This window comes from Doryrhamphus excisus, chromosome 21, assembly GCF_030265055.1.
Source record: "Doryrhamphus excisus isolate RoL2022-K1 chromosome 21, RoL_Dexc_1.0, whole genome shotgun sequence".
Taxonomy (NCBI): Eukaryota; Metazoa; Chordata; class Actinopteri; order Syngnathiformes; family Syngnathidae; genus Doryrhamphus; species Doryrhamphus excisus.
This window is the reverse complement of record NC_080486.1, coordinates 14,856,558-14,880,887: the sequence shown is the minus strand read 5'-3', so window position 1 is coordinate 14,880,887 and position 24,330 is coordinate 14,856,558. Positions and strand designations below refer to the sequence as shown.

The following is a 24,330-nucleotide window of genomic DNA, read 5'->3' as shown; positions in this document are numbered from 1 at the left end:
AAGCCCAGCAGAGAGACATCCTACTTAAGGAGCCGGGTGGCCGCTCACAACGACACATTTTCACCCAACACAGCCAACACGTCTTACCACTACAGCGGCAGCATGGAAGGCCACAAGGTGTATCTCCTGACATCGCTCCTCGTCCTTATGACCTTCACTGGAAGAACACAGTCAGGTGAGAGCGAGCCACCTCGGCTCTGGTAAAGAAACGTGGACTTTGTTATTTTTCAATCTAAACGTAGCATCTTTGACTCCAGCCAGCTGCTGTTTGAGGTACCATGACATCAAGTTGCCATGCCAACGACTGCTGGGCTACACCATCCAGAGCATGGGCAAGTCCTGCGACATCAACGCTGTCATGTGAGTTTACCAACCTCCGTGAATGAATAAATAAAAAATAATAAACATTTACAAAACTGTAACATATAGTAGAATCTTTTGCTCCTGTCAGGGGGGAACCTTGGCCAGGACGTGTGCACTAAATAAATATAACCTTGGGTTAATCAACAAGCCAAATTCCTCTAGTGCACTCATTTTCCACGGTTCCTCTTTCTGGTCTTCCCAGCTTCCACGTGCCCGGCAGGTTCGTGTGCGCCGACCCATCCAGGAACTGGACCCAAAGAGGGATGAGGTGCATCGAGTGAGTATACCATACTGCATCTTTTTTGGATTCACTTGAAACATATGTCCAAGCAATGTTCTTTTCCTGGCAGTGAGCGCAGGAGGAAGAGCACAGAGGCCCAAAACAGGCCAATATGACCGCCGCTGCAGCATGAACACAATCTCTAGTTACAACCACTTCCTGTAGCACAGAAGCACAGTCAAATAAGCTCTGTTTTATAAACAGCAAAGTGTAGTATTTGGAATACTTTGTAACGTCCTCACATCTTCCTATTCACTGGAGTTCTCAAATGTTGAAAAAGCTATTGCCTGTTAATTTATTAAACACATTTTCACACCACCCCTGTCTGTTTGAATGGATGGTATTTATTTATTATTTAGTTATCATGATGAGTGGCGCCCCCTATAGGCCATCACCTCCATCACTGTCATCATCATCATCATCATCATCATCATGGCGCTCTGTCGTCTACAGTCAGCAGCAGCATTTCCCCACCCGGATCTTGTTGCGCCTTCAGAGCCTGGCGTAGCTTCTCCCAGAACAGGTCAGTGCACTGGGCGGCCCGGGGCCAGCTCAGGAAGGACCGCTTCTTCAGCAGCTTCCTCATGCGGTAGTAAGGAGACAGCTCATAGACGGGGATGTCCTCCAGGAAGACCAGGATTAGGACGTCCTTATGCTCGTCGAACAGGCGGAAGCTTGGTAAGACATACAACACCATAACGTTAAAAGGCGGGAAAGAGGACACAAACGTTAGCAAGGCTAGCATGCTAGCTAGCGTCCAAGCATAACATGCGAGGTTAGCCTGAAAAGACAAAATGACTAAACGTACAAATCCCACGTCTGTAGCTGACTGACAGACATTTGGCAAGGTTTGTTACTTGTCCATTGTAAGACATACAACAACATAACGTTAAAAGGCGGGAAAGAGGACACAAACGTTAGCAAGGCTAGCATGCTAGCTAGCGTCCAAGCATAACGTGCGAGGTTAGCCTGAAAAAACAAAATGACAAAACGTACAAATCCCACGTCTGTAGCTGACTGACAGACATTTGGCAAGGTTTGTTACTTGTCCATTGTAAGACATACAACAACATAACGTTGAAAGGCGGGAAAGAGGACACAAACGTTAGCAAGGCTAGCATGCTAGCTAGCGTCCAAGCATAACATGCTAGGTTCGCCTGAAAAGACAAAATGACCAAACGTACAAATCCCACGTCTGTAGCTGACTGACAGACATTCGGCAAGGTTTGTGACTTGTCCATTGTAAGACATACAACAACATAATATTAAATGGCGGGAAAGAGGACACAAGGCTAGCATGCTAGCTAGCGTCCAAGCATAACATGCTAGGTTAGCATGAAAAAACAAAATGACCAAACGTACAAATCCCACGTCTGTAGCTGACTGACCAACATTTGGCAAAGCTCAAGAAATGTCTAATGTAAATGTAATGTCAAATGTAAAAGCTCGGGAAACATTAAAAGTTTTGAATGTTATTGGGTGGAATTTTAAGGAATTGTTAGAAATGGGATAGAATTGATTTAATTTTCGGGGTTCTTAAACATTGCTCGTGTGAATTGTGTGTGTGGGGGGTCTGCGACTATGGTAAGATGTGCAAATTCCTTTTTTTAATTTTTTTAACTTTTATTAGTTAATTCATTCATTTTCTCTGCTGTTCCTCACTAGGGTTGCAAGGCTATGCTGGAGCCTATCCCAATTGACTTCAGACGAGAGGTGGGGTACACCCTGGACTGGTCTCTAGACAAAGGCAGTGTACATATAGACAAATAACCATTCACACTCACATTAATTCCTATAAACAATTTACAGTCTCCAATGAACCCAACATGCATGTTTTTGGAATGGGAGAACACATGTACACACGGGAAGAACATGCCAAATCCATAGAAAAATTTGAAAGAAACAGTGCCTCTCCCCTCCAAAGTGGAGCAAACTACAGAGTTTTACCTAGCCACCTGAATCTCCCTGGAGCACCACTCGCTCTCCAGGTATCTCCGACTGATCACACAGATGGTCTTCCTGCTGGCATAGATGGCCTCTGTGATGTTGTCAATGATGGGCTTCCCTGTTGGTGGTGAAACTTAGCGTCAGCGTGACATCAGCTGGAGTGGAGGCGGTACTACAACAGCGTGTCCTCACCTGGCTGGAAGTCTCTGTGGTGCAGACACAGCTTCCAGCCCTGTTCCCCCTCCAGTTTGGGCAGCAGCTCTCTGAAGACCCAGGCCTCATCGTGGGCGTTGTAGGACACAAAAGCGTCGTAGAGACACTGAGGCTGCGCGTTCCTGTGCTTCCTCTCGTACAGCAAAGCCAGGAAGAGGTGATAGGCGTAAGCCAGCTGCCATCGCAGGAAATGGTAGGTGGAGGTGGTCAGCATGAACAAGAGGATGGCACATGTGGTGGAGATGAAGTAAAGGAACTCAATGTCCACGGAGCAGGATCGGATGTCAAGGTCCAGGAGCTTGGAGCCTTTGAGGTTCGGGGGGTAGTTGCATACAAAGTTATCGGCGTCATAAACTTGCGTTTTGGTGTCGTTTACCCACTGGATGAACCAAGCGTTGTCGCAGTCGCAGGTGAAACTGTTGCCTTGAAGATCCAGATAAGCCAGAGCAGGAAGGTCTTCCAGCTGTTCCTTAGTGATGACTGAATATTGGTTCTTTCGTGCTTGCAGGAACTCCAGCTTGGTAAGATTGGCCTCCTTTAAAAAATCTAGCGACTGAAAACTTGTTCTGGAAATGTAGAGGCTTTGAAGGTTCTGGATGGGGGCAAACAAATGTGGCGAGACATCCCCGAGGTCGTTTGAGCTGATGTCCAGCTTCTGCAGAAGAGGAGTGTACTTGAACATATCTTGATGCAAGGTCCAGAGCTGGACGTTCCTGGTATCAAAGACTAAGAGGTTGGTCAAACCTTGCAGGAAGTTGCGAGGCAAGTAGTGCTTGGCCTTGCTGTGTTGGCCCGACATGATGAGACTCTCCAGGAGAGAAAGGCGAGCGAATGGCGGCTTTGGCAAAGCTGCACTCGAATTGTATTTGATGTGATTATCCAATATATTCAACCGTCTTAAATTAATCAGATCATTGAACACATCCTGGGTTATTTCGCTCTCTCGGATGTTATTGGATTGCAGCAGGATATCTGTGAGCATCGTCAGTCCCCTGAAGCAGCCTTTTTTTAACTTGCTGATAAGAGTCCCGTGCAGGGTCAGGTACTGAAGAGACCGCAAGCCTTCGAACTCTCCGTCTTCAATGGTGGTGAGTTGATTCCTGTCCAGTCGCAGTTGTCTGAGATTTGGCAAGTATCTTTTAAAAGCATCATTCAGTCTCGTGATTTGGTTCGTCTGCAACTTCAGGACCTGAAGGTTCCTTAGATCCTGGAAGACGCACTGCTTTACTGTCCTGATGAAGTTCTGGTATAGACTGAGAACCCTGAGGTGACCCAACTCGGCAAAGTCGTGACAACCAAGAGAGGTGATGTTGTTGGAGCTCAGGTCCAGTTCCAGAAGCCTGGTCAGATTCCTGATGGCAGGCGGGACCAGTGTGAGTTTATTGCGGCTGAAACTTAAGCTCTTCAGACCTTGAAGGGCTCTGAAGGAGTCGTGGGAGATGCTTTGAATGCGATTTTCGGCCAGATCCAACTCTGTGACATTGGAGCACGGCTGAAACAGACCTGAATCCACCAGCTTGAGCTTGTTGCGTCTGACTTGGAGCTGCGTCAGCGTTAGGATGGTACAGGCGATGCCAAGCAGCTCCTTAAGGTTGTGTTTCATCGCGTTCATCCTCACAGAAGTCAATGAAAAGTTGAAGCTCTCGAAAAACGCTCTTTGGTCTTCCAAGTGAATGCCGCCAATATCGAGTGTGGACACTCGGCTGAGCAGCGTCTTCTCATGAAGGTCCCATTTCATCTTGTGCTTCCTTGGGGGGCCACCAATGTTTAACCAGGTTAGGTTTTGGAAAACATCTGCGGTGACGTTGAAGACATCAATGGAATTCTGAGATAAGTCGAGGTACTGGAGACCCACCGTGCGGTTGGTCAGTTCCCAAGAACGAAAAATGTTTACATTGATACTTTTGATGATCAGATACTGTAGATTTGGTAGATGTTGTATTGCATGATGAACATATAACAATTTCTGCAATTTGTTGTAGGACAGGTCCAGAAAGGTCAGTCTCCTCAGAGGCTTAAAGGAGGACGACAGCACGCTCTTGATGTTATTGCTGGTGATTCTCAGCTCAGTTAGGTTGCCCAAACCACCAAAAATGTCTCCCAGTCGTGCCAGCCGGTTATTATTCAGATTCAACCTCCGGAGTGAGCGCAGGTCAGCAAAGGCACCTTTTTCTATTTGCGAAATGGAGTTACGTTTAAAGTTTAACTCGAGCAGGGCCGTGTAATTTCTGAAGTCGCCGACTTGTATTTTGGATATTTTGTTCACGGACAAGTCAAACTCTGTGACAGATTGCGGGATGTCACGAGGAACAGCCAGGAGCCCATTGGCCGAACAAATGGCGCGGTCGGAACTTATCCGACAGTTCCTCAGTGAAAATCCAATTTGAGTGCTGATAGTCAGAGAGAAGACAATGAAAATAAACCTTGTGGACTTTCTGTTTGGTGTTCCGTCATCTTCCATCATGACGTATTCCAATCTTCCAAACCCAAAGTGTAAGTTAGGCCTAGTCAACAAGTCATTTATAAGACAGAAAAATGTATGAACAAAAAACATGGAGCCAGAATAGCAAGTCAGCAGTCTTAAAAACTTACCTTTAACCAGAAGACATCAAACAGTAGACCAACTCCAGCGTGAGACACGCTTGGAAATAAATTGTCTCTGTGAGAGGGAGATTCCTGTCCTCTGTGGACACCGCGTGAGGAAGTGAGAGTGGGCGGGTCACTTCACTTAAAAATGACATGATGTGAACATACCTCTGAGATGACAAGTCCCTTGAAACTGTACAATGCATTATATTTTATTGAAGCAGTCAAGCAATAACCGTCACTTCAATGAACCTTACATTGGCGCATGATGCACATGGTTGCATCATTTCTATTTCCTAATCACTTTGCTTTTGGTGAATATGTTTTGTCTTTATTGAGATTATTATTATAATTGTGAATTGAATGTGAATGGTAGGGAGCAGTTGATGCTCGACGGGCATCTTGTGGAAGTACCACTGACAAGGCTGCTCGATTTGAAGGTAAAAAAATTTACTCTGTTGCCTAACTTGTGAAATTTTCTTCCAGGCATTACGCAGCATTAGTGAAATGGAAAAGAGGAAGTTTGTCTCGTAGAACCCACAGTAATTAGACATTACTCAAAGGAAATGTGTAACTATGACTTGCATGACAGAGTCAATACATTGCAAGTGAAAGTGGGTTCCTTCACATTCCCACTTTGGTATTTGGATTTTTTTGTCAAACAATTATTTAGTTCTCCAAAATATAAACATAAGTAGCAATAGTTTAATTATAATAATAATGTATAGAAATATAAATAAATACAGGTAAAAAGGAACAGCATACGTTCCAGGCCGCAAATGTTACATGTTTATGTTTTTACTGATTCCCCCAAGTTCACTTATATGCAATGCTTGTGTAATTCTCTGTTTCTCCACTAGATGTCATTGTTGTCTTTGGTAGTGAGTTAGTGGCACCGCCATCGAGCGGCCTCTGACTGTCAGCGGCAGGTCATTTGGTGCAAAAGCTGTATTTGGGGAAGCAAGAAGTGTCCTTTTCACACTCTTCAAACTCTTCTTGGTTGAGGCAAAACAAAACCTGTAAGTGACTGATATACTGTGAGGTTAGTCTTATTGATGGACCTTTATGTTTAAGGACATTAATGTAATCCTTAAGGCGTTTTTCTTAACTAATGAGCACAAGCTAGTTTGGCTAGGTGTGTCTTATACTAGTACTGAAATACATGTTGAATTAACTTGCATGCTAGTTTCACAAAGTAAATGAATATTGTTATATACTGCTGTGTAGTAGAATGTCACGTTTAATTCATTGTATTTTCAATGTATTGCAAGCAGGAAAGACTTTACAAGCATACACTCACATAAAGCACACACCAAACGCAAATTAGCTTAATTGTATCTATTCACAACAAAACTTCCTCCTTGTTATGCTTTTTGTAACTGATATAAACTCTTTGCTTTTCCCTTATTCATTCTAGAAGCCCCTCAATGAGCCTCTCGAGCCTGCTGTCACCATCATCTTCACTACTCGTCTACAGTCAGCAGTAGCATCTCCCCACCTGGACTTTCTTTGGCCTTCAGAGCCTGGCGGAGCTTCTGCCAGAACAGGTCAGTGCACTGGGCGGCCCGGGGCCAGCTCAGGAAGGACCGCTTCTTCAGCAGCTTCCTCATGCAGTAGTAAGGAGACAGCTCACAGACGGGGATGTCCTCCAGGAAGACCAGGATCAGGACGTCCTTATGCTCGTCGAACAGGCGGAAGCTGGGAGAAGCGGACAGGTGAAGAGTTAGAAGAGTGTTCAAGGTTTGTTTCTCCTCCATTGTAACAGATGCCATGAATCAGGTAACCAATTTAAAAAATTGCTCCAATGAAAGCTACCTGAGGACAAAAGGGGTCTGTGATTTCTTCATGACAGTAGTGATGTCATATTTTGTAAGGACAAATCTAAAGTTAAAGTTTGTTAAATCCCACTTTCAGTCCAGGAGTGTAACAGATAGATGGTAAAAAGTAGGAGGTATGTATCGGCCTTGAGAAGCAGGAAGCGATTGGTATCAGCTTCCCAAGTGCAGTGAGAGTGGGCGGGTTGGTCATGTCAATTAAAAAAAAACAATAAAAAAGTGTGATGGGAATACAGCCTCACAGTTAAGCAAGCATTTGTACGACAATACTGTATGAATAGAAGTATTTAGAGTAGTCGGTGTACAGCTTGTATAGCAGTATATACTCACGATTCACTGAAGATGCATCATCACACAGCCATTATTGACTAACTGGGTGCCAGTGAACAGCAAGACAGTGGTGTTTGTAACATGGCGGTGCAGGCCTCCCTGGTGAAGCTGCATGAGCGGGAGCCCAAACATCCTTCCGATTTTCCGATTTCAATTCATTTTATTGATACGGCTGTCATATAGGTAACACCGACAAGGCTGCACTATTTCAGAGTAAAAAATGTATTCTGTTCCCTAATGTGTATTTTTCAGCAATAATGAAATTAAAAAGAGGAAGATTATCAATCGGGAAGTCGAACCCACAGCGACAATAAAAGCAGGGAAGTGTGTAAACAGCCACAAGATGTGAAAACATACGGTAAGTACATTCTCAGTTAATACAGCAGATCCCCGCACATTCACTATTTGCCATTCAGATTTTAGGTCAAGCAAATTACACTCGTACCTCGCTATGTTGCGGTTACACTCTTTCTCCTTCACTATATCACTTTTTTTAGTAGTAGTTAATAAATGATTACTAGCCTATTTTTTTGTCAGAAAACAGACATACGGTACCACACGTATGTAATATTATGATCTTGGTGTCACTAGTGTTATGACGCATGACTTTAGATGACCTTTCATTCTGCAAGGAGACACGCCATGGCTGAGACGGGCACGCCGTGGCTGAGGTCGAGTGGGGAAAAAAAAGGTTCTCTTTTCGTGTGGAAGTGGTAAGGTTTTGCCTTTTTTGTCCTTCTACCCCACTGTGCTCGCGATGGCTGCCTGTTAGTTCCCTGCAGTGATCCCGGAGCTTGTGTAATGTATAGTGAAGAAAATATATGTTAAAGTGACTAATGGGGTGTTATTTCATGTCTACAGGGTTCTAATAATGTTAAACCCCATATTTACTTTTTCATTCTAGCATTCCTCTTTTAATTTTTCAAATATAAATCAGTGGTTGGAACTTTGTATTAGTCAGAAAAATGCATATTTAAGCACATATTCATATTCTCACGTATTCTTGAACTAAATGAATCATATTCAAGAAGTAAAAATGTTCAAATGAACTAAAATGCTAATAGAGTTTAAAAGACGATGGTGACCTGTAGCTACACTGGCCACTAGGTGTCACTAATAACACGCACCAGACTTGATTGCCGGCCTTTATTGCAGATTTGAATGACACAACAGGCATAATAACAGTCATCATAATAATAACAATCAATGTCATCATCATCATAACCATAATACCATTGTGGCTTTAATATGGCTAACACTTAACTCTGAATTCCTGATCGGTTCCACATGCGACAAACACACAAGCACAAGTCTCATTTATATCGTCAGTGGCTTATTTTCTCTGATTATATCTCCTAAATTAGGAAATACACACAGTCAGGGTATCCTTTTATGTTTAGAGGGCTCTAATAATGAAAAGTATATGCAGAAGGTTTTTAAACAGGTGAACTATGCTCTAATTATGAAAACACTTGATTTGTAAATAATGCATCCTTAGCAGAAATTCACTTATCGTGGTTTTGTCTGGAACCAATTTGTCACGATACACGGGGATTCCTGGATGAAATCTGGACTGTGTTGCAAGTGGGGGTGTGGCGATGGGGGGTGTCGAACCGTGTGTCAAAAATAGACATTTTTATGAGCGGTTTCAGTCACGTTTTTTTGCCACACGTGGATGAGTCTGGAACGGAATACCTTTTACTTCCACTTTTGCTTCCTCGGGCATAAAGCTGCTCCGATGTCTTTTACTTTCGAGCGTTCCTACAGGAGAAGAGCTTTGTTAAAAAAAATATGCATAGCAATTTGCTACACATCTTAAATTAATCAGAAGTGTACAATAGCGCTTCTTGGAGACGCACACTTGTGGACAAACAGCTCATTAGCATTAAAGCGACGTTACTAAAAGCACTTTTAACAGTCGAACTTCCACGCTATTGTGGGACTTATGGGTCCTCTTTAATAAAGCCTTTTGGGGACGGAAGTCCACAAGGAGCAGCCACCTTTTCTCTGCAGCCTCTTGAAAGAATGGAGGGAGGGGATGAAGCGGAAGGAGGAGGAAGTCAGCTGAGGATTCGTTATTTTTTCCCACACAGCCAGCTGAAGCAGAAAAAAGGAGTGTTTCCCTGTCACACACATTGCCTCCATCATATCTGCACCATCGCCTCGTAGTCATAATGTACGTGGAGCCACCCACGGGGAGCGTGCACAGCTTCATCAGAGAGGGAGAGAGAGAGATGCTGTGACTTATCTATCCTCACACACACACACACACACACGTCTCGACACAGCCCGGTGCCACTCGCTCGTGACGGCGTACAGAAGCAGAGAGGAAGGACAGAAGAGGAGAGCCGGCATCCGGCATGCACGCGAGCTGAGGAATGTACCGGATAACGGGCTGTTAGAGGTGGAGGGGGGAGGCGTGTGGAAAGCAGTCACCTGGCCCTGGAGGAAGGTGGTGGAGCTGGTGGGGGGGGGTTCTTCTGGGGCCAACCCACGGAGATTTTTTTTTTTTTTTTGAAGGGTGGAGGTGAAAGGGGGTGGTGGTGAAAGTTTGCCCCATGGCGCTGGTGATGGAGCCGGTCAGCAAGTGGACCGCAAGCCAGGTGGTGGACTGGATGAAAGGTGGGTGAGGAAATGATGATGCGGAGATGCCGCTTGCCGTGGGAGGTGTCAATCACTCACAGGGTGATGTCATGACAGCAGATGACTAACTTTCCTCAGAGAACAAAGATGCGTTGTGATCGTGTTTTCTCAAATATCCCACAGCAGATCAGAGATGGTAGTCATGCATAATTTGGCAGCGTGCACCTGGAGGTCTGTGAAGATTGCAGAACTATCTTGTCATTAAGTGGAAGACCTGTTGCAGACGAGAATGGAGAGAGCAATGCGTATGAGTACACTTACAATGGGCAATAGAGTCCAAAGTAAAGCTTATCATCTTTGCGAAAGCATTGGATCCCATTGGACTGTACCTAATGAAGTGTCCACTGGGCACCATTACTCTTCATGCTCCATTCTTATTATTGCTACTGCTACAGTTGTCCAAACTGAAACGGATTATACTGGAGAGAAAAGTCAAATGCGATGCAAAATTTCAACCAATATGCAATGATTTATAGTTGATACAGAACTCTATACCTCATCAACAAACAATTAATTGGGCTTTTAAAAAGGCACTGAAATTGTGAACCCCTGTGACCTTTCACCCCTCACATGAAATAACACTTTTGTTTGGACGAAAATATAACATTAGTGATATTATTATTATTGCTGACGATGCCCAAAAAGCATTTTCTAGAATTATTGTTTTTATATATTTAATTAAATGTCATTTTTTAATTGCTAATACCATAATGATAATGGCCAAAATGACTACTTGAATATTGATATTGTCCAAAAAGCAGGTCAGGCAATGCATTGAGTGACTCATCGGCTCAAATGCAAACAAATAATCGTGACCGAGATTAGTTCCACAATGCGCTTTTTTTTTATCCTGAGGTTAGCTGTTGGTCATGTGTGTTTATGTGTGTGGTCAGCATGTGGGCGGGTGGTGAGTTGTTCCGTCCCGGAGCGTCTGTGCACAACAGCTGACAAGAAGGCGCGTGTGCACCGCCCCTAACAGAAGGCGCTCTGCAAGAACACGCGTGTGCCGTGCCTTGATGTGGTATTTGATCCATGTTGCGGGCCTCTTGGGTGTGTCTGGCAACACAGGGAAACATGATACACCGTGTGTTTGTGTGATAATGTATGACAATGTGTGACATATGCCACAGGCGCTGGGGCCAAAAGGTCTGGGCATTGTTGGCCTGCGACAGCATTGGCACGATCCACATTAGCGCCGTGAGGGAGGGGTAGGTTTCTCACAAGTTGCTGCATTTTCACAATTGATCATCATAAGCGATGTGTGGATTTATTATGAAATGTTGATCTGAGTGATTCTCATAGTGTAACAAATTGCCATTTTTACCAATCGGGGAGAATGTGGTGAAAATATTTTGCAGTAATTGGTCTAAGCAACCTAAAGTTACAGTGGATTGTTCCTGGAGAGTGTTTAGCTGTGTGAGAAGCATGAAGAGCATGTTGTAATCGGCCCTTAGTCCAAGAGCCTGGGCAAAAAATAAAAAAGAATCTAATAACCCGATGTCCCAGAATGCACCTTGTGTGTGTGTGTGCGTGCCTAGGCAGCTTTGAAACTGAAACAGTCCACTTAAATAAGATATTAGAAAAATCTGAGTCAATCTGAGTCTCCGCTTGTCATTGAGGGTGATGGTGAATCCCGGAGCTAGCACTACTGATTTCGAGGTACTTTGATTCATGTTTTTGCAGTCCTATCTTGAAAACAGCTCTCCTGTCATCGAGAGGATCTGTGACTAGAGTTTTTACAATAGGCCCTAAAAACACTGGGTTGCTTCTGTTCTATAGAGGATCTTTGACTGGCGTAAACATATTGCATTAGTTCTAATTAATGACTCTTAACGGAGAACAATCTAGTTGAATAAAAGCGTAATATTGTTTTGTACAAACAATCCAAGATGGCAGGATTCAACTTGGCAACTTGTGAGCGCGTTTCTGCCAACATCCCGCATGTTCACAATAAAAGGGCGCTCTTTTTCCACATTTTTAACTTCAGAAGCCTCAGAACACATGACAACATAACCTAAGTAGCAGGCTGGCTCTGTTGTTGACCACCTCTTAACAGCCAAGTGCGTGTGTGTGATTGTGAGCGAGAGAGTGACGGCCCATTTGAGGGTGTGTGCGCATGTGTGTGTGCGTGTGTGTGTGTGTGTGGGAGTTTGGCTCGCCTGCTCTTGAGAAAAGTGTGCAAAGTGTGCATCTGTAGGAGTTTGAGTGTGTGAGTCAGCTATGAATCATGCCTTTTTCTGTTGCCGCTCATCAAGCACATGCGTTATACTTTGCATACAAAGTTGCATTTGATTGAATGCAATTTAAACAGTATGTCATACGTTGGAACTATGGCAGAATCACGCACTTGCAATAAGTATACAGTATATGTAAGCTCTGCTGTTAAATAGTATTTAGATTTGTTTTTACATAATAGCACATCATTTTAATGTTTAAAAGGGAACTACCAAAAATGCATCTATCAGCAAACAGTAAATACAGAGGTTCCTCAACCTGGATCTGCAAAAACTACCCAAACCGCCATTAGCCTGTGAACACAGAAAAACATGTTTTTCATAATAGTCGTCTCATTTATCACAGTTAACTTCCACATCTGACCGCAGTAAGTGAATTTTTGCATAGTAGGATACAATATTAAAAAAATTAATATTTTCATAGTTGGAGCATAAAAAACATCTTTATGACTTTCTAAATACAAGCTTTACCTTTATTAGAACTATGTAGACATGAAATAACACCCCAATCATTCTTATGCCGCCGCTACCGTAGCAAGCTAGTGAGCCAATTAGGTAGCGGTTCAAGGTTTTGTGGAAATCTACACAATCCTGTAATACAGAACCAATCTAAACTTTAGACGCCTTCTTAAGTTTGCCAAAACCTTAGACTGCCTCGGCATCTCACTCACAAAGCATATCCATCAATATGAATGACATCCAGAAATGTGCATGATTTGCTCCCCAATGACTGAGTAGTGCAATCGGGGCCAGCGCTGCTCTTGCTGTATATTCATGTTCCTTTCGTTCCCACGTGGGCGAGTGCGTGTGCACTCCAGTGATGTCACTCACGAGCTTCCTCATCAGTATTCACGGTGTCATGTTTAGCGACGCCGAGGCCAACTTTGGTCGCAGAGTGCACCCCGCCCACCTTCTGCTCGTATGCCTCTTTTAGCGTTCTAGTAACACCCTCACCTTGTTTTAATTGGCCTCACGTCTATTAACACTCGATAAAACACCCGCCTGGTAGTGAGTTTGTTAAAAAATAGCGGGAATGCAATCGAAGAAGAATTAAAGAAAAAACAGGCTACCTTGATGAAGCCTAAAGATATCTTGGAAAAATGGCATGGTACCATGGTCTTGTGCTTTGAGGCCAAAAATAAGTTTAATTAATTCATGCAAACGCTGTAACAGGGAACTCCGTAAACCGAGGACCACCTGTACTACAAGCCGACCAATCACAGCATCGCCGCAGCCGGAGCCTGAAGGCTTTGTGTTACTCCAGTGTTGTCCTCACAAGGACGCCATGGGGACGTGAAGCCTCTGGAGTGCTTCCAGAGCAACGCTGGAACCTCCAGCCAAGCGGTGCGACACAACGAGTCATTTGGCGCCGCTCCAGTGTTGTTCTGATGCCACAAATGTTAAAAGTGCTGCAGAAGGTGATGGCGCTGCTGAACACTTACCGCTCGATAGCAATAAAACCTGATTTACTTTAATGAATGTTGATGCTTATTTTGCCCTTAAAGTGGATGTTTGCCATTTATAAGGAAGATAGTCATTTAGGCTGCAGATGCAAGAGTCGACAAATTCTATACAAGGGAGTGTGTGTGTGTTTTTGCTTCAGTTTAGCGACTACCTTATGAATTTTTCTCCTTTTCTTCCTTGTGTTTGTATCTGGGTTGGAGGGGTTATGACAGATGAGTGTGCTATGGAGCTCCGGCTCTGAGCAGCAGGGGAAATCAATGCTCGCTCCTCGGGGGAGTGTGTGTGTTTGGAAGCGTGTGCGCATACTTACCCTTCACGAGGCGTGTTTATTCGGAGGTCGTAGGCTGGATACATTCATTGTTTTGGCAGCCGACGCGGTGCAACACAGCAGTTTGGACTGCTTTCCTTTGACTCAGCACAGTGGCTCTGCACAGCTGCACAAACACACGCACTCACAACAGGTTACACAACACAACACAAACCTAAGTGCGTGATAAGTCTGTTAGATGTTACCCGAACACGCGTATTTAACCCTGTGTGTTTGTTGCAGGTCTGGACGACTGCCTGCAGCAGTATGTGTGCGTGTTTGAGCGCGGAGGTGTGTGTGGCGAGAGGCTGCTCAGGATCAGCCACGCTGAACTGGAGGACCTGGGAGTGTCTCGCATCGGACACCAGGAACTCATACTGGAGGCCGTGGACCTGCTGTGCGCACTGGTGAGTGTACTTTTGTGTTCAAGTCCAATTCAGATGATGCAATAAAGCCTTTAAAAATTCCCTATTAAGCAAAATGTACTTGAAATTCTGCATCTGTAGCGCCTGCTCGTGAGCACTGAACTCATCCCCTTCACTTCTTTGCTCCTTTTAATCAGCCTGATATATATCATGTCAGGTATACATCAGGTCTGCCAACCATCTTTCCGTCAGCTTTTTACACCAGTTTCATCAAGCACTTGTCAACGGTCTCAATTCAAGGTTAGAATTTCTTCTCAGGCAAACATTCTTGTGACAAAGTGAATTAGAGTTAGAACTCACTTGTCCCTTGTATTATTTTATTCATTGTTTGTCGAGAGTTATGTCATTGATAGTGCTTTGTTAATTCAAGCTGAATTGGGATTCATTAGGTTAGGAACAGGCGTACAGAGTTCATCTTACCTGCGGATACTTACCAAGTCACCTGCAGGAATGTTTGGGAAGGAGCCGCCTTGAGTCTCTGTGTTTTATAGGGTTGGTGATGTCATTAGTGACATCATCAGACCATACCATGTACTGGGGTTGAGGGAGGGGATGGTAAGGTTTGATGGGTATTTAATCTTGGGTTCGGGTAGGGAAATAGATGTATGTGTTTATGTTTTATGGGGAGTTGTAGTAGCATTGGGTTCACATAAGATGATATTGTTGAAATCCAGTTTTAAGAGTTACATGATTAGATGTGTTTTGTAGACCAACCTACGGGCAAAAGTGGGACATTCTGGGCAAATTGAGAGCCCTATAAAAGGAGCAGCTGGGGCTTCTTTGGGGAGGACAGAGTAATATGGTGGTGTTGCTGCAGTATGGTGGTTCATTGATGTGAGTGAATACATTATTTCTTCGTGCTCTTTGTGGGAAGTCAGGTAATTCATTTTCTCAATTATTATTTTTTTTATTTCAGTGTTTTTCACAAGTTTATCTTTCTTGTTAAATAAATGTGCCAGGCCTGGGCAAACTGAGTCGGCCTCCTGAATTTTTTTTGGCCTTCGTTTGCCACAAAAAATAATACATTGAGAGCTTTGACATATGGTGTGTAAAACATGAAAAAGAACAATATTTTTTTGTGTGTGTGTGCTTGTGTCCAGAACTCCGGCTTGGAGACTGAGAGTGTTAGGACTCTAGCTCACAAGCTCGGCGCCTCAGCCAAAAACCTGCAAAACTTCATCTCCGGACGCCGCCGCAGCAGCCAGTCTGAGAGCAGGACGTCACGGCGGCTCCCCAATGACCTGCTGACCTCGGTGGTGGACCTCATCACTGCTGCTAAGAGCTTGCTAGCTTGGCTGGATAGGTGAGACGCCCACTCGGTTATGATTTGGAGTGCATGTCAAGGTAGTTAAGGGAAATCTTTCACCACATAGTCATGCATTAGCGAGCATTATTAGCGTGCGTTCTGTTTGCAGCAATGGTGCATCACCTACAGTACATTGAGTCTCAGTCACCTTGGCAACCAAAGCAAGTGAATGGGGAATACCTGTGGTGGTTATTATTCAAATCAGCCCTTTCAAGGTTTGATTACTGTCAAGGTTTTTGCAATGCAGGATACACCTAGCAACTGCAAGCGAGCAAAGGAAAAGGCGTGAAATCCCCTCCTCCTGTCACAGCCAATCACACTCTGGCGGATCCCATGAAGTTCAAATCGATTCCCTGCCACGGCGGAGTGAAGACGTTTCTCTGCTTGGCCTCACTGTCACATCATGTAACCATGACTCCACACAATCACTGGCAACGCAGACACACAAACTAAAAGGTCTTGAAATGCCAGACGCCCACTTGTGTCCTCGGGCCCTGCACGTCAAATTGGACTGGAGGCATAAACACCCCCACACAGAGATACACACATCTGCATGCGCCGAGTACACAGGCGGCCGCCCACGTAACAATGATGCAACTGTAAAATGGCAATAAAGAAGGCATCGATCCAGCAGACATTGATGCTCGCCACTCAGTGTGACTTTAATAATGCTGACGTGCTGGCACCAGAACAGCGTGCTAACGTACAAGTCTGCCCAACGCGTCAATGAATATTCTGGAGAAGCCACTGCCACTTTTGGACGTCTGTTTAAGCAGCGCACAGACTTTATGTGCGACATTCGGTCGTCAGGAAAAAGAACGCCTTTTGCGTCTGTCAGGGAGAGAAATTCACAGCTCGTCGTTTCCGCTTTATGGGCGCATTTACTAACACCTGCTGATGAATTATTGAGAGGAATGCATTTTGCTGCTTTATTGCAGAGGAGAGAATGTTATCCAGTGATGCACCTTTTGATTGAGAAATGGCTTGACGCGAACGCTAAGTAATAAACTTGAAATACTTTATTTCAGCACCAGCATCAAATAATGAAAGTGAATGTCTTTTAAAGCTCCCACACTGTAGTCATTTTACCAATTTACCAAATTAGTATCAAGGGTGCCACAATAGTGTATTGGAAGGGCAAAAGCAGGCGTAAACAAACGCTAGCATTACTCACATTTACCGCAACATAATGCTAAGTTAGCCTGTTTGCTGAATAACACAGGGACCAAACTCTCAGCTCCATCTATAGCTGGCTTTCTAGATACAGTTTAACTTTAGAGCCCTGTAGAGATTACATCACACACATACAGTGACCTCTCCACCCCTATTGGTTGTTTACAATACATGCAGTTATAAGACACGGCCAGTGAGTTAGCAAGCTAAACAGTTAGCCTCTATTTGATTTCTTCTAAACTCAAAAAGACAACAACTTGCTGACTTCATGCAGTGTTGGGTAATTACTGCCACCTAGTGACCAGAATACTACATCACACATCTTTTCAATATGTTTTGACGAATAATAGACCAGTCTATCACTATTGTATTTGAAATGGAGTCTTACCGGATACAAATGAATACACAGATCATCTGTGGAGACAGAGAACGGAGTACCTTTTACAATCTTTTGTATTATTTTGATGGCCCTCGTTCAAAATGTTTGTTGTCAGAGTGGCTGGAGGCCCCCATGGTTTGCCAGCAGGCTGCGTATAGCCTTAGGTCCTGCGTATAAATATAAATATAGCACACAGCCTCAATAGTGGTGACCCACATGGCACGTTGCACCACAGACTTGAGCACCAGGGACTGTGGTCGTTTTTGAAATCTGGGTCTTCAGTGCAAAAGGAGGCACCTTGTCCTGTACTTGTGTTCAGTTTTGTGCAGTAAACAAAAAAAAAACTTTTGAAATCCCGGAGGATGATGATGACAAGCCGTCAACAAAGCGGTGCATCTCCGGAATAGAACGACCCACTTACCTGGTTACGCCCAGAGAGTGATAAGAATCTTGCTAACCGTAGAGAAAATGTGCCATAAATGTACAGATTGCCTCTCATTAGAACCTGCAGGTGTTCCTAATGAAGCCTCCTGTGAGTCTGATCTACAGTATCTTCTCCGCAGGTCTCCTTTTGCTGCGGTGGCAGACTACTCGGTCACCCGAAATAATGTCATCCAGCTCTGCCTGGAGCTCACCACCATCGTGCAGCAGGTTGGTGGAATCGGCCCAAGGATGGCGGCTCTCATTGTTTCAAGTGTGTTGGCGTGGGTGTGATGCTGCGCTCTTAAGGCTGTCAGCGAGACAGTTTCTTTGCCATTTGTGCGCTTCCAGACTGTCTTTGAGAATTGACGGGCTTATAAATAACGCAGGGAGCTCTGTTAGTGTGTGTGTGTTTGCGTGGGAGTGTTTTTATTTGTTAGTGCGCAGGTGAAGGGTTCAGTATAACGCCAAGCGCAGACAGCATGGCGTGTTGCGTTGTTGTTCTGCTCCCGACACTCTGTCACAAAACATTCTGTCTGCCCCCCTCCCAACAGGACTGTACAGTGTTTGAGACGGAGAATAAAATCCTCCATGTGGTGAGTTTCAGCTGTCGCTTGTTTGATTGAGATTCACATTGAAGTAAACACACTGAACACCACTTCTTCGAAAACAAATCATGTCTTGTTTGCTTAACCGCTCTTTCTCTCATTTCAAGTTGTATGTTCACATATTGTGTCCTAAATACCAAACTAGTATGATGCAGAAGTTACCGTTTGAGGTTTTGGCACATGGTAAAAATAATTGCATAAAATTCAACAGGAAAATAAAAAAATGCAAGTTGTAATATTATGAGGAAAAAATACAATGTATTAAAACGTCAATTTCAATTTGGTCATTATGAGAAAGAAAACAAATCAATATATTTTTGTCAAATTACATTTCAAAAAAGTTACAGCATATTAACAGTAACGGTAAACCACCAGTAATTAAGTGGCACCCTCACCCCTTGTTTTGATCCACTGCAGTGCAAGACCCTGTCCGAGGTGTGCGAGCACATTGTGTGCGTGTCGTCGGACCCGCTGGTGTCCCAATCGGCCCACCTGGAGCTGGTCCACCTCACCAACGTCAAACCCGCCGAAGGCCTGGTATGGCAATACCATTTGCGATGCGTGAACCACACACACTATTGTCTTGTGTCCCTTAGGGAATGTACATCAAGTCCACCTATGACGGCCTCCATGTGATCACTGGAACTACCGAGGGGGTAAGAAGCTATTATGGTATACAGCATGTATTATAAATGTTGAGTCTCAAGGATACAGTAACCTGTTTCCAAGAATAGCCCCAAACCCGCCTCGTATCCAGTTCCATAGCGATGACATAAGTGTGCCAGGATCGATAGGCTGGCTTCAGCTCACGGTTGTGTTGTCCTGCATCTTCTGTAGTCTCCAGCCGACCGCTGTAAGAAGATCCACGCGGGGGATGAAGTCATTCAAGTCAATCATCAGACTGTGGTGGGTAAAAGAAAAAAACATTTTAGATGTGTGTGTGTGACATAGTATTACATTGGGTTTGTGGACTTGTATGAGAAATTTCAAGACTTAAGGAGTTTAATAACAGCATCCACCAAATGCATAAAAAAAGTGTGCCTCTCCCCCTCATCCACAGGTGGGCTGGCAGCTGCGCAACCTGGTGGGCTCGCTGCGCGCCGACAAGGGCGTCGTGTCCCTGACCTTGAAGAAACGCCCACAGAGCACGCTCAGCTCGGCTCCGGCCCTGCTCAAGAACATGCGCTGGAAGCCCCTGGCTCTGCAGGTGGGGGGGGGCACGCTCTACCTTTTATAGACTTTATTAACAACTGGCCCACTTTATCCCCACCGGGCTCGCATCGCATCGCTCAAGCCTCAGCTAAAGCGTGTAATTGGGTCAGAGGACTGGTTTTGTTTGCCAGATGAATCACACCAGAGGGAAATGGGGGGGCGGGGGGGTGATAAGCGTACACACTGTCCACTGTCTGTCCCTGTGTGTAAATTAGCAAATGTACATCCATAATTAACTTGGATTAGACACGCAAACACAAAGCTGCTATTTGAGTCTCTCCAGTCAAGGGTTTGTTTGCACAGTTGCTTTACATAATTTCATCACTTCATTCATGTTTTTCTCCTTGATTGCATGTTCTTATCTACATTCTTTACATGGTGCTCACAGCATCCCTAAATTGGGGCCATGAACCTGGTCAGCACAATGTTTTTATTAGTAGTAAAATGATGAAGCAAATTCCTCCATTTATTGAAAGTCATTGATGGTTGTGGTCGTAACAATGATTGTGTAGATTTTGTTTAGCTGGGAGGTACTGTACAAAAATATTCTTGTAAATAAAGTATTGATTACTTTTTGCAGCCAACCAGAAGCCCGGGCAGCAGCTCGGCCACACCCTCAGACACCCCCACAAAGAGCTCCGCCCTCCAGGACCTTTACATCCCACCCCCGCCCATGGAACCCTACGCCCCCAGGTAAGGAAGCCATCAAGGATTTTGGACTTGGGTCCGCTTTTCTTTCACATTCTTTCCTCTCGCTTTTGCCATAGAGACGAGACGGGCGCCTTGTCCGGTGATGAAGCGTCCCGCGGCCACAGCAGCATCAGCGGTGGCGCCAAGCGATCTGATTCTCCCAACTCCTTCTTGGATCAAGAGTCCCGGCGGCGAGAAGATGAGGAGCCAGTTTACTGCACCACTCCGACATATGGTAGCGACTTGGTTGTCCACTTGACTGTGAACACTTCCGATCCATTCCCGAGTGATGGAAGTGACAAGGATCTCATTGTGGATGGCTGCTTGCAGGCAGGCTCAGGCCTATCTCCATGCCAGTGGAGTGCAGCTGGGGGGGCGACTACGAAGACCCCGCCAAGCTTAACCGTGAAAGCCGCAGAGGTGAGCATGTTTGTGTGCGTGCCTAAGGTCCCCACCTCGGCATAATGAGGAGATGAGGGGTTTTGGAGATAAACGCAGCTCTGGGTGCTCTCTAATTCTCCCTGAGATTAGCATAAAGCACGCCATGGCAAGAGGAAGGAAGATAGTTGGCACAAAGGCTGAGAAAATGAAAGACTGAATAGGAGAAATCATACAATCCAAAGACTATTCTTCCTGTCCACCTGAATCCTCACGCAGTTGCCATGGCAACGCTGACAGCAGCTCTTGTCAGCGTTTCACTTCTTTTGGTTGCCCGCTGGCTGCCTAGCAACCAGGCCAGGGCAGGGAGGGATACTGGAGGTATCAGTAATGATGCCCCGACATCCTCTCTGGCGGCATGGGGGAATTATGCACAAATTAGCTCGTTGACGTATTGTCCTTGTATCCAAACACAGTCATAGTACCGGGACGCATTTTGATTTTGTGTTGACTTTGCTGCAAGTTTTAATTACGGATAAAAAAAAATGGATTCCTGATGCTTCTCAAACGGGATTGGATGGTTGCTTTCACAGAGGCGTCGCTGATGCGCTACGTGGGCCTGCCTGGCGCCGACCAGCGACTGGGCTCGGAGGACTACGCGTCCCACACGGCCCGCCCTGGCAAGCGGTCCAATGACACGGCCAGGCGTGCCAAAAGGCGGAGCCACCACAGCCAAAGCCCCTCCCACTATGTCCTCCAGGCAAATCAAAGAGAGTCGCCACCGAGAGACCCCGCCTCCATTTATCACGTAAGCCACCTCCGTGTTTCGAGGCTGCAAGGGTTCAAAGAAACAAATAAGCCCCGGCCGTCTTGCGGTCGCAAAGCACGACCTTGGTGAATGCTGACGCGCCACGTTCATCCGCAGACGGCTCGCTTGGCCGCCACTGATCTTATACATCTTGACAGTATGTCTTGGAAAATTGTTTGCGTGCCCGTGTTGCCTTGTGCGCGTCGGGTGCTGCTGCTGTGATGGCAGATGGCATGTCAGTAGGCGTATGCGGGCCCCTTGTCATGAGTCTTTGGCGAGTGGCGGCCCGTGAATGGCTGAGCTCCAGGCGCCGGTATTTGCTGTGACGCTGTGACGTCGGCGCTGTTAACGTTCTCCCACAGGGAACTGTGGGGAGGTTGGCTTTTAGTGTCAACGGCAACATGTTTCGCTTGATAAAGTTCTCACACTTCCGTCCATCGGAGCGACGTCCTCCTGTGCCCCTCCTCCTTTTATTCCTGATCTATGTTTAGAAGATCTGCAAATGAATTCCCCTCCTGTGTGCCCTCCGCCTGCTCTCCTTGCTCCTCAACCATCCATCATCTTTACTGCCCGAGAAGCTGTGCAGTCAGAAAGGTCACAGATCATCAACATCCTTCCTGACTCTCTTCTTCTTCTCTGCTTCCCTTGTCAGACGTACCAGCAGGCCTCTTCGATGCAGACAAAGACTCGGAAGAAGAATAAAGGTAAGGTTCATTCCAAACCCGTGAAAAGCTGCTGCTTTTAGGGTGCGTCTGGTTAAAAGGATCTCATGTTTTTTTTTTATTGTCTTGCTGGCCATGGTAGGCATGATCTTTTTTTTTTCCCAAGCCAAAGCAGACGATACTGATAACAGATTAATATCAAAGATAAAATATCCAAGTGCCCTCCCAGCATACTTTGGCCTCCCACATGTGAGTTGTTTGTTTACACGTCCTCCCACTTCAATTAAATGGAGTATATTTTTGCTCTCACTTATATCAGTTTATTTGCCTCATTGCGTGAGACTATAAACATGTTTTTTTTTTTGTTTGTGTGTCCCGCCGGCCTTTGGTTTGTGTCACCATCTGCTGTGACGAGAAAGCTTTAGCTCCATCTGCATGTTTCAGCACAGATCTGTGTCAACAAAATGAGACAGAAAAAGCTTTGAAATAAATAATAGTTGGAATGAAATGGCCAAATCCCCCTCTTAAGTGGGTAATGAAATATTGCTCACTTTTTGCCAAGCTCTTCTTTCTGCTGTGCACAACATGAATAAAATCAAATGTAGCTTCTCCCTTAACACTTACCTACCAGCCACAACATTAGGTACGCCCACACGTACAACATTAGCGGTATTGTGCAATGACAATAAAGAAAGTCTGTCTATTATGCGGTGTGTTGGTACACCACTGCAATGGAAATAATGAACCTCCATTTTCTATACTGCTTATCCTGCAATAATAAACATATTAAATGTAATTGAAATGGACCATTATTATGTTTGTAAAGGCTTTAGTGGCCTGTGAGAGTACAGTAGCCTATATAAACTAATTGCAGTCTCATTATTTTTGCTAGTATTGAGCTATATTGTGTTCCTGTAAAATAAATAGAATATTGGATCTCGGTTGCCTGCAGGCTCTAACAAGGAGTCCGCTGTGAAAAATGATTCTGGACTGTTCCAGGCTGCAGAAAAGCCTTTTTTAAACACATTTGAGCTTACTGCATTGGCGAGAGTGAGCAGCTGCCAGGTTGTATTTCGGAGTTTGATGCTCATGTAAGTTTTCTCATCGTTCCAGGACGCAGTTTGGCCGCCCTGAGTCGCAGGCGCGTGTCCTGCAAGGCGCTGGGCCGAGGCGACTGCGAGGGCTGGCTGTGGCGGAAGAGAGACGCCAAGGGTTACTTTTCTCATAAATGGAAGAAGTACTGGTTTGTTCTGAAGGACAACTGCTTGTACTGGTACATCAACGAGGAGGTAGAGAACCACGGGGCTTTGTACTCACCCTTCACGTATAAATAGGCGCTAGCTGCCGCTTAATGGGAACAGTGCAGGTTGTTTTAAAAAGCGCTCAAAGGCACTGTCGTCAAACCTTTTATTCCAATATGACACATGGGACTTGCTCTGGAAAGTCTGCAGCAAGTTTAGAACAGTGACGTAAAAACGGGACGTGTTTTGGGGTGTGGGTTTTGCTGTATTGCTCTCATTAGCTAAACTTTTTTGTGTGCAGGACGAGAAAGCAGAGGGCTTTGTCAGTCTTCCGGAGTTTAAAATTGATCGCGCCAGTGAATGCCGCAAGAAGTAGTAAGTGCGCACAACTGTTTGCAAGTTGGTGAAAATGCACGTGTGTTTCAATGTGTGTACTGTGATCTCCAGTGCTTTCAAAGCGTGCCACCCCAAGGTCAAGAGCTTCTTCTTTGCAGCAGATGGAGTGGACGACATGAACAGGTACCCTCCAAAACCCCTGGTGTGTGTATGTGTGTGTTCTAAATGTCCTTCCGTTCATGGCCTGTCAGGTGGCTGAGTCGACTGAACATGGCCGCTGTGGGCTACGCAGAGCGAGAGAGGATACGCCAGGAGCAAGGTGAGATTTCAGCAGTTTGTAGATTTATTTCAAAAAGACAGGGACAGTGCCTATTAATCATCAATCATTTCATGGAAGTATGCAAGATTATAGCCAGTGGCTGATTTCCAGCTCAACCTCCTGAGGGCAGGGTGATGTTAGCTACATTAACAATAACATTTGCAGAAGGAC

General features: G+C 45.1%; 3 protein-coding genes and 1 long non-coding RNA gene across 7 annotated transcripts in view; 2 read left to right on the top strand and 2 right to left on the bottom strand.

Annotated features, from left to right (window-relative positions):
* Positions 1-76: 76 nt before the first annotated feature.
* On the top strand, positions 77-951 carry LOC131108448 (C-C motif chemokine 20-like). Its single transcript, XM_058059395.1, has 4 exons — positions 77-175; positions 258-360; positions 566-640; positions 714-951. The coding sequence occupies exons 1-4, from the start codon at positions 103-105 to the stop codon at positions 757-759; spliced, it is 297 nt and encodes a 98-aa protein (XP_057915378.1). The 5' UTR covers positions 77-102; the 3' UTR covers positions 760-951.
* Positions 822-5,489, bottom strand: LOC131108446 (toll-like receptor 13). The gene is made up of 4 exons (XM_058059393.1): positions 5,396-5,489; positions 2,783-5,307; positions 2,591-2,708; positions 822-1,317 (listed from the first exon to the last, which is right to left on the bottom strand). The coding sequence occupies exons 2-4, from the start codon at positions 5,265-5,267 to the stop codon at positions 1,074-1,076; spliced, it is 2,847 nt and encodes a 948-aa protein (XP_057915376.1). The 5' UTR covers positions 5,268-5,307; positions 5,396-5,489; the 3' UTR covers positions 822-1,073.
* Positions 1,055-24,330, top strand: part of LOC131108445 (connector enhancer of kinase suppressor of ras 2-like) — a 28,723-nt gene continuing 5,447 nt past the window's right edge. The window contains exons 1-22 of one of the 3 annotated variants that reach the window (XM_058059392.1): positions 1,055-1,321; positions 2,309-6,408; positions 6,807-7,912; positions 8,187-8,267; positions 10,075-10,176; positions 14,446-14,609; positions 15,728-15,930; positions 18,049-18,136; positions 18,460-18,501; positions 18,931-19,050; positions 19,110-19,169; positions 19,351-19,419; positions 19,574-19,720; positions 20,306-20,418; positions 20,493-20,650; positions 20,746-20,835; positions 21,387-21,601; positions 22,254-22,305; positions 23,377-23,552; positions 23,806-23,879; positions 23,952-24,023; positions 24,092-24,159. In XM_058059392.1, the coding sequence (XP_057915375.1) occupies positions 10,113-10,176; positions 14,446-14,609; positions 15,728-15,930; positions 18,049-18,136; positions 18,460-18,501; positions 18,931-19,050; positions 19,110-19,169; positions 19,351-19,419; positions 19,574-19,720; positions 20,306-20,418; positions 20,493-20,650; positions 20,746-20,835; positions 21,387-21,601; positions 22,254-22,305; positions 23,377-23,552; positions 23,806-23,879; positions 23,952-24,023; positions 24,092-24,159 (1,975 nt within the window). In that variant the 5' untranslated portion in view covers positions 1,055-1,321; positions 2,309-6,408; positions 6,807-7,912; positions 8,187-8,267; positions 10,075-10,112. Of the gene's footprint in view, positions 1,322-2,308; positions 6,409-6,806; positions 7,913-8,186; positions 8,268-10,032; positions 10,177-13,994; positions 14,382-14,445; positions 14,610-15,727; positions 15,931-18,048; positions 18,137-18,459; positions 18,502-18,930; positions 19,051-19,109; positions 19,170-19,350; positions 19,420-19,573; positions 19,721-20,305; positions 20,419-20,492; positions 20,651-20,745; positions 20,836-21,386; positions 21,602-22,253; positions 22,306-23,376; positions 23,553-23,805; positions 23,880-23,951; positions 24,024-24,091; positions 24,160-24,330 lie in introns of those variants that run through there. The other 2 variants (XM_058059391.1, XM_058059390.1) reach the window with 2 other exon arrangements.
* On the bottom strand, positions 8,687-15,055 carry LOC131108453 (uncharacterized). 2 transcript variants are annotated; one of them, XR_009120461.1, is made up of 3 exons: positions 14,206-15,055; positions 10,527-10,616; positions 8,687-10,411 (listed from the first exon to the last, which is right to left on the bottom strand). It is a non-coding gene; the product is annotated as an uncharacterized LOC131108453 (long non-coding RNA). The 2 variants fall into 2 exon arrangements; XR_009120462.1 differs by lacking the exon at positions 10,527-10,616.

Bases quoted from the DNA above. Each gene is read 5' to 3' on its own strand.
- LOC131108448 (XM_058059395.1), top strand. From the start codon at position 103: ATGGAAGGCCACAAGGTGTATCTCCTGACATCGCTCCTCGTCCTTATG. The intron at 361-565 runs GTGAGTTTACCA...TGGTCTTCCCAG, and splicing joins TGCGACATCAACGCTGTCAT to CTTCCACGTGCCCGGCAGGT. The intron at 641-713 runs GTGAGTATACCA...TTTTCCTGGCAG, and splicing joins AGAGGGATGAGGTGCATCGA to TGAGCGCAGGAGGAAGAGCA.
- LOC131108446 (XM_058059393.1), bottom strand. From the start codon at position 5,267: ATGATGGAAGATGACGGAACACCAAACAGAAAGTCCACAAGGTTTATT. The intron at 2,709-2,782 runs GTGAGGACACGC...CACCACCAACAG, and splicing joins CCACAGAGACTTCCAGCCAG to GGAAGCCCATCATTGACAAC. The intron at 1,318-2,590 runs GTAAAACTCTGT...TGTCTTACCAAG, and splicing joins AGGGAGATTCAGGTGGCTAG to CTTCCGCCTGTTCGACGAGC.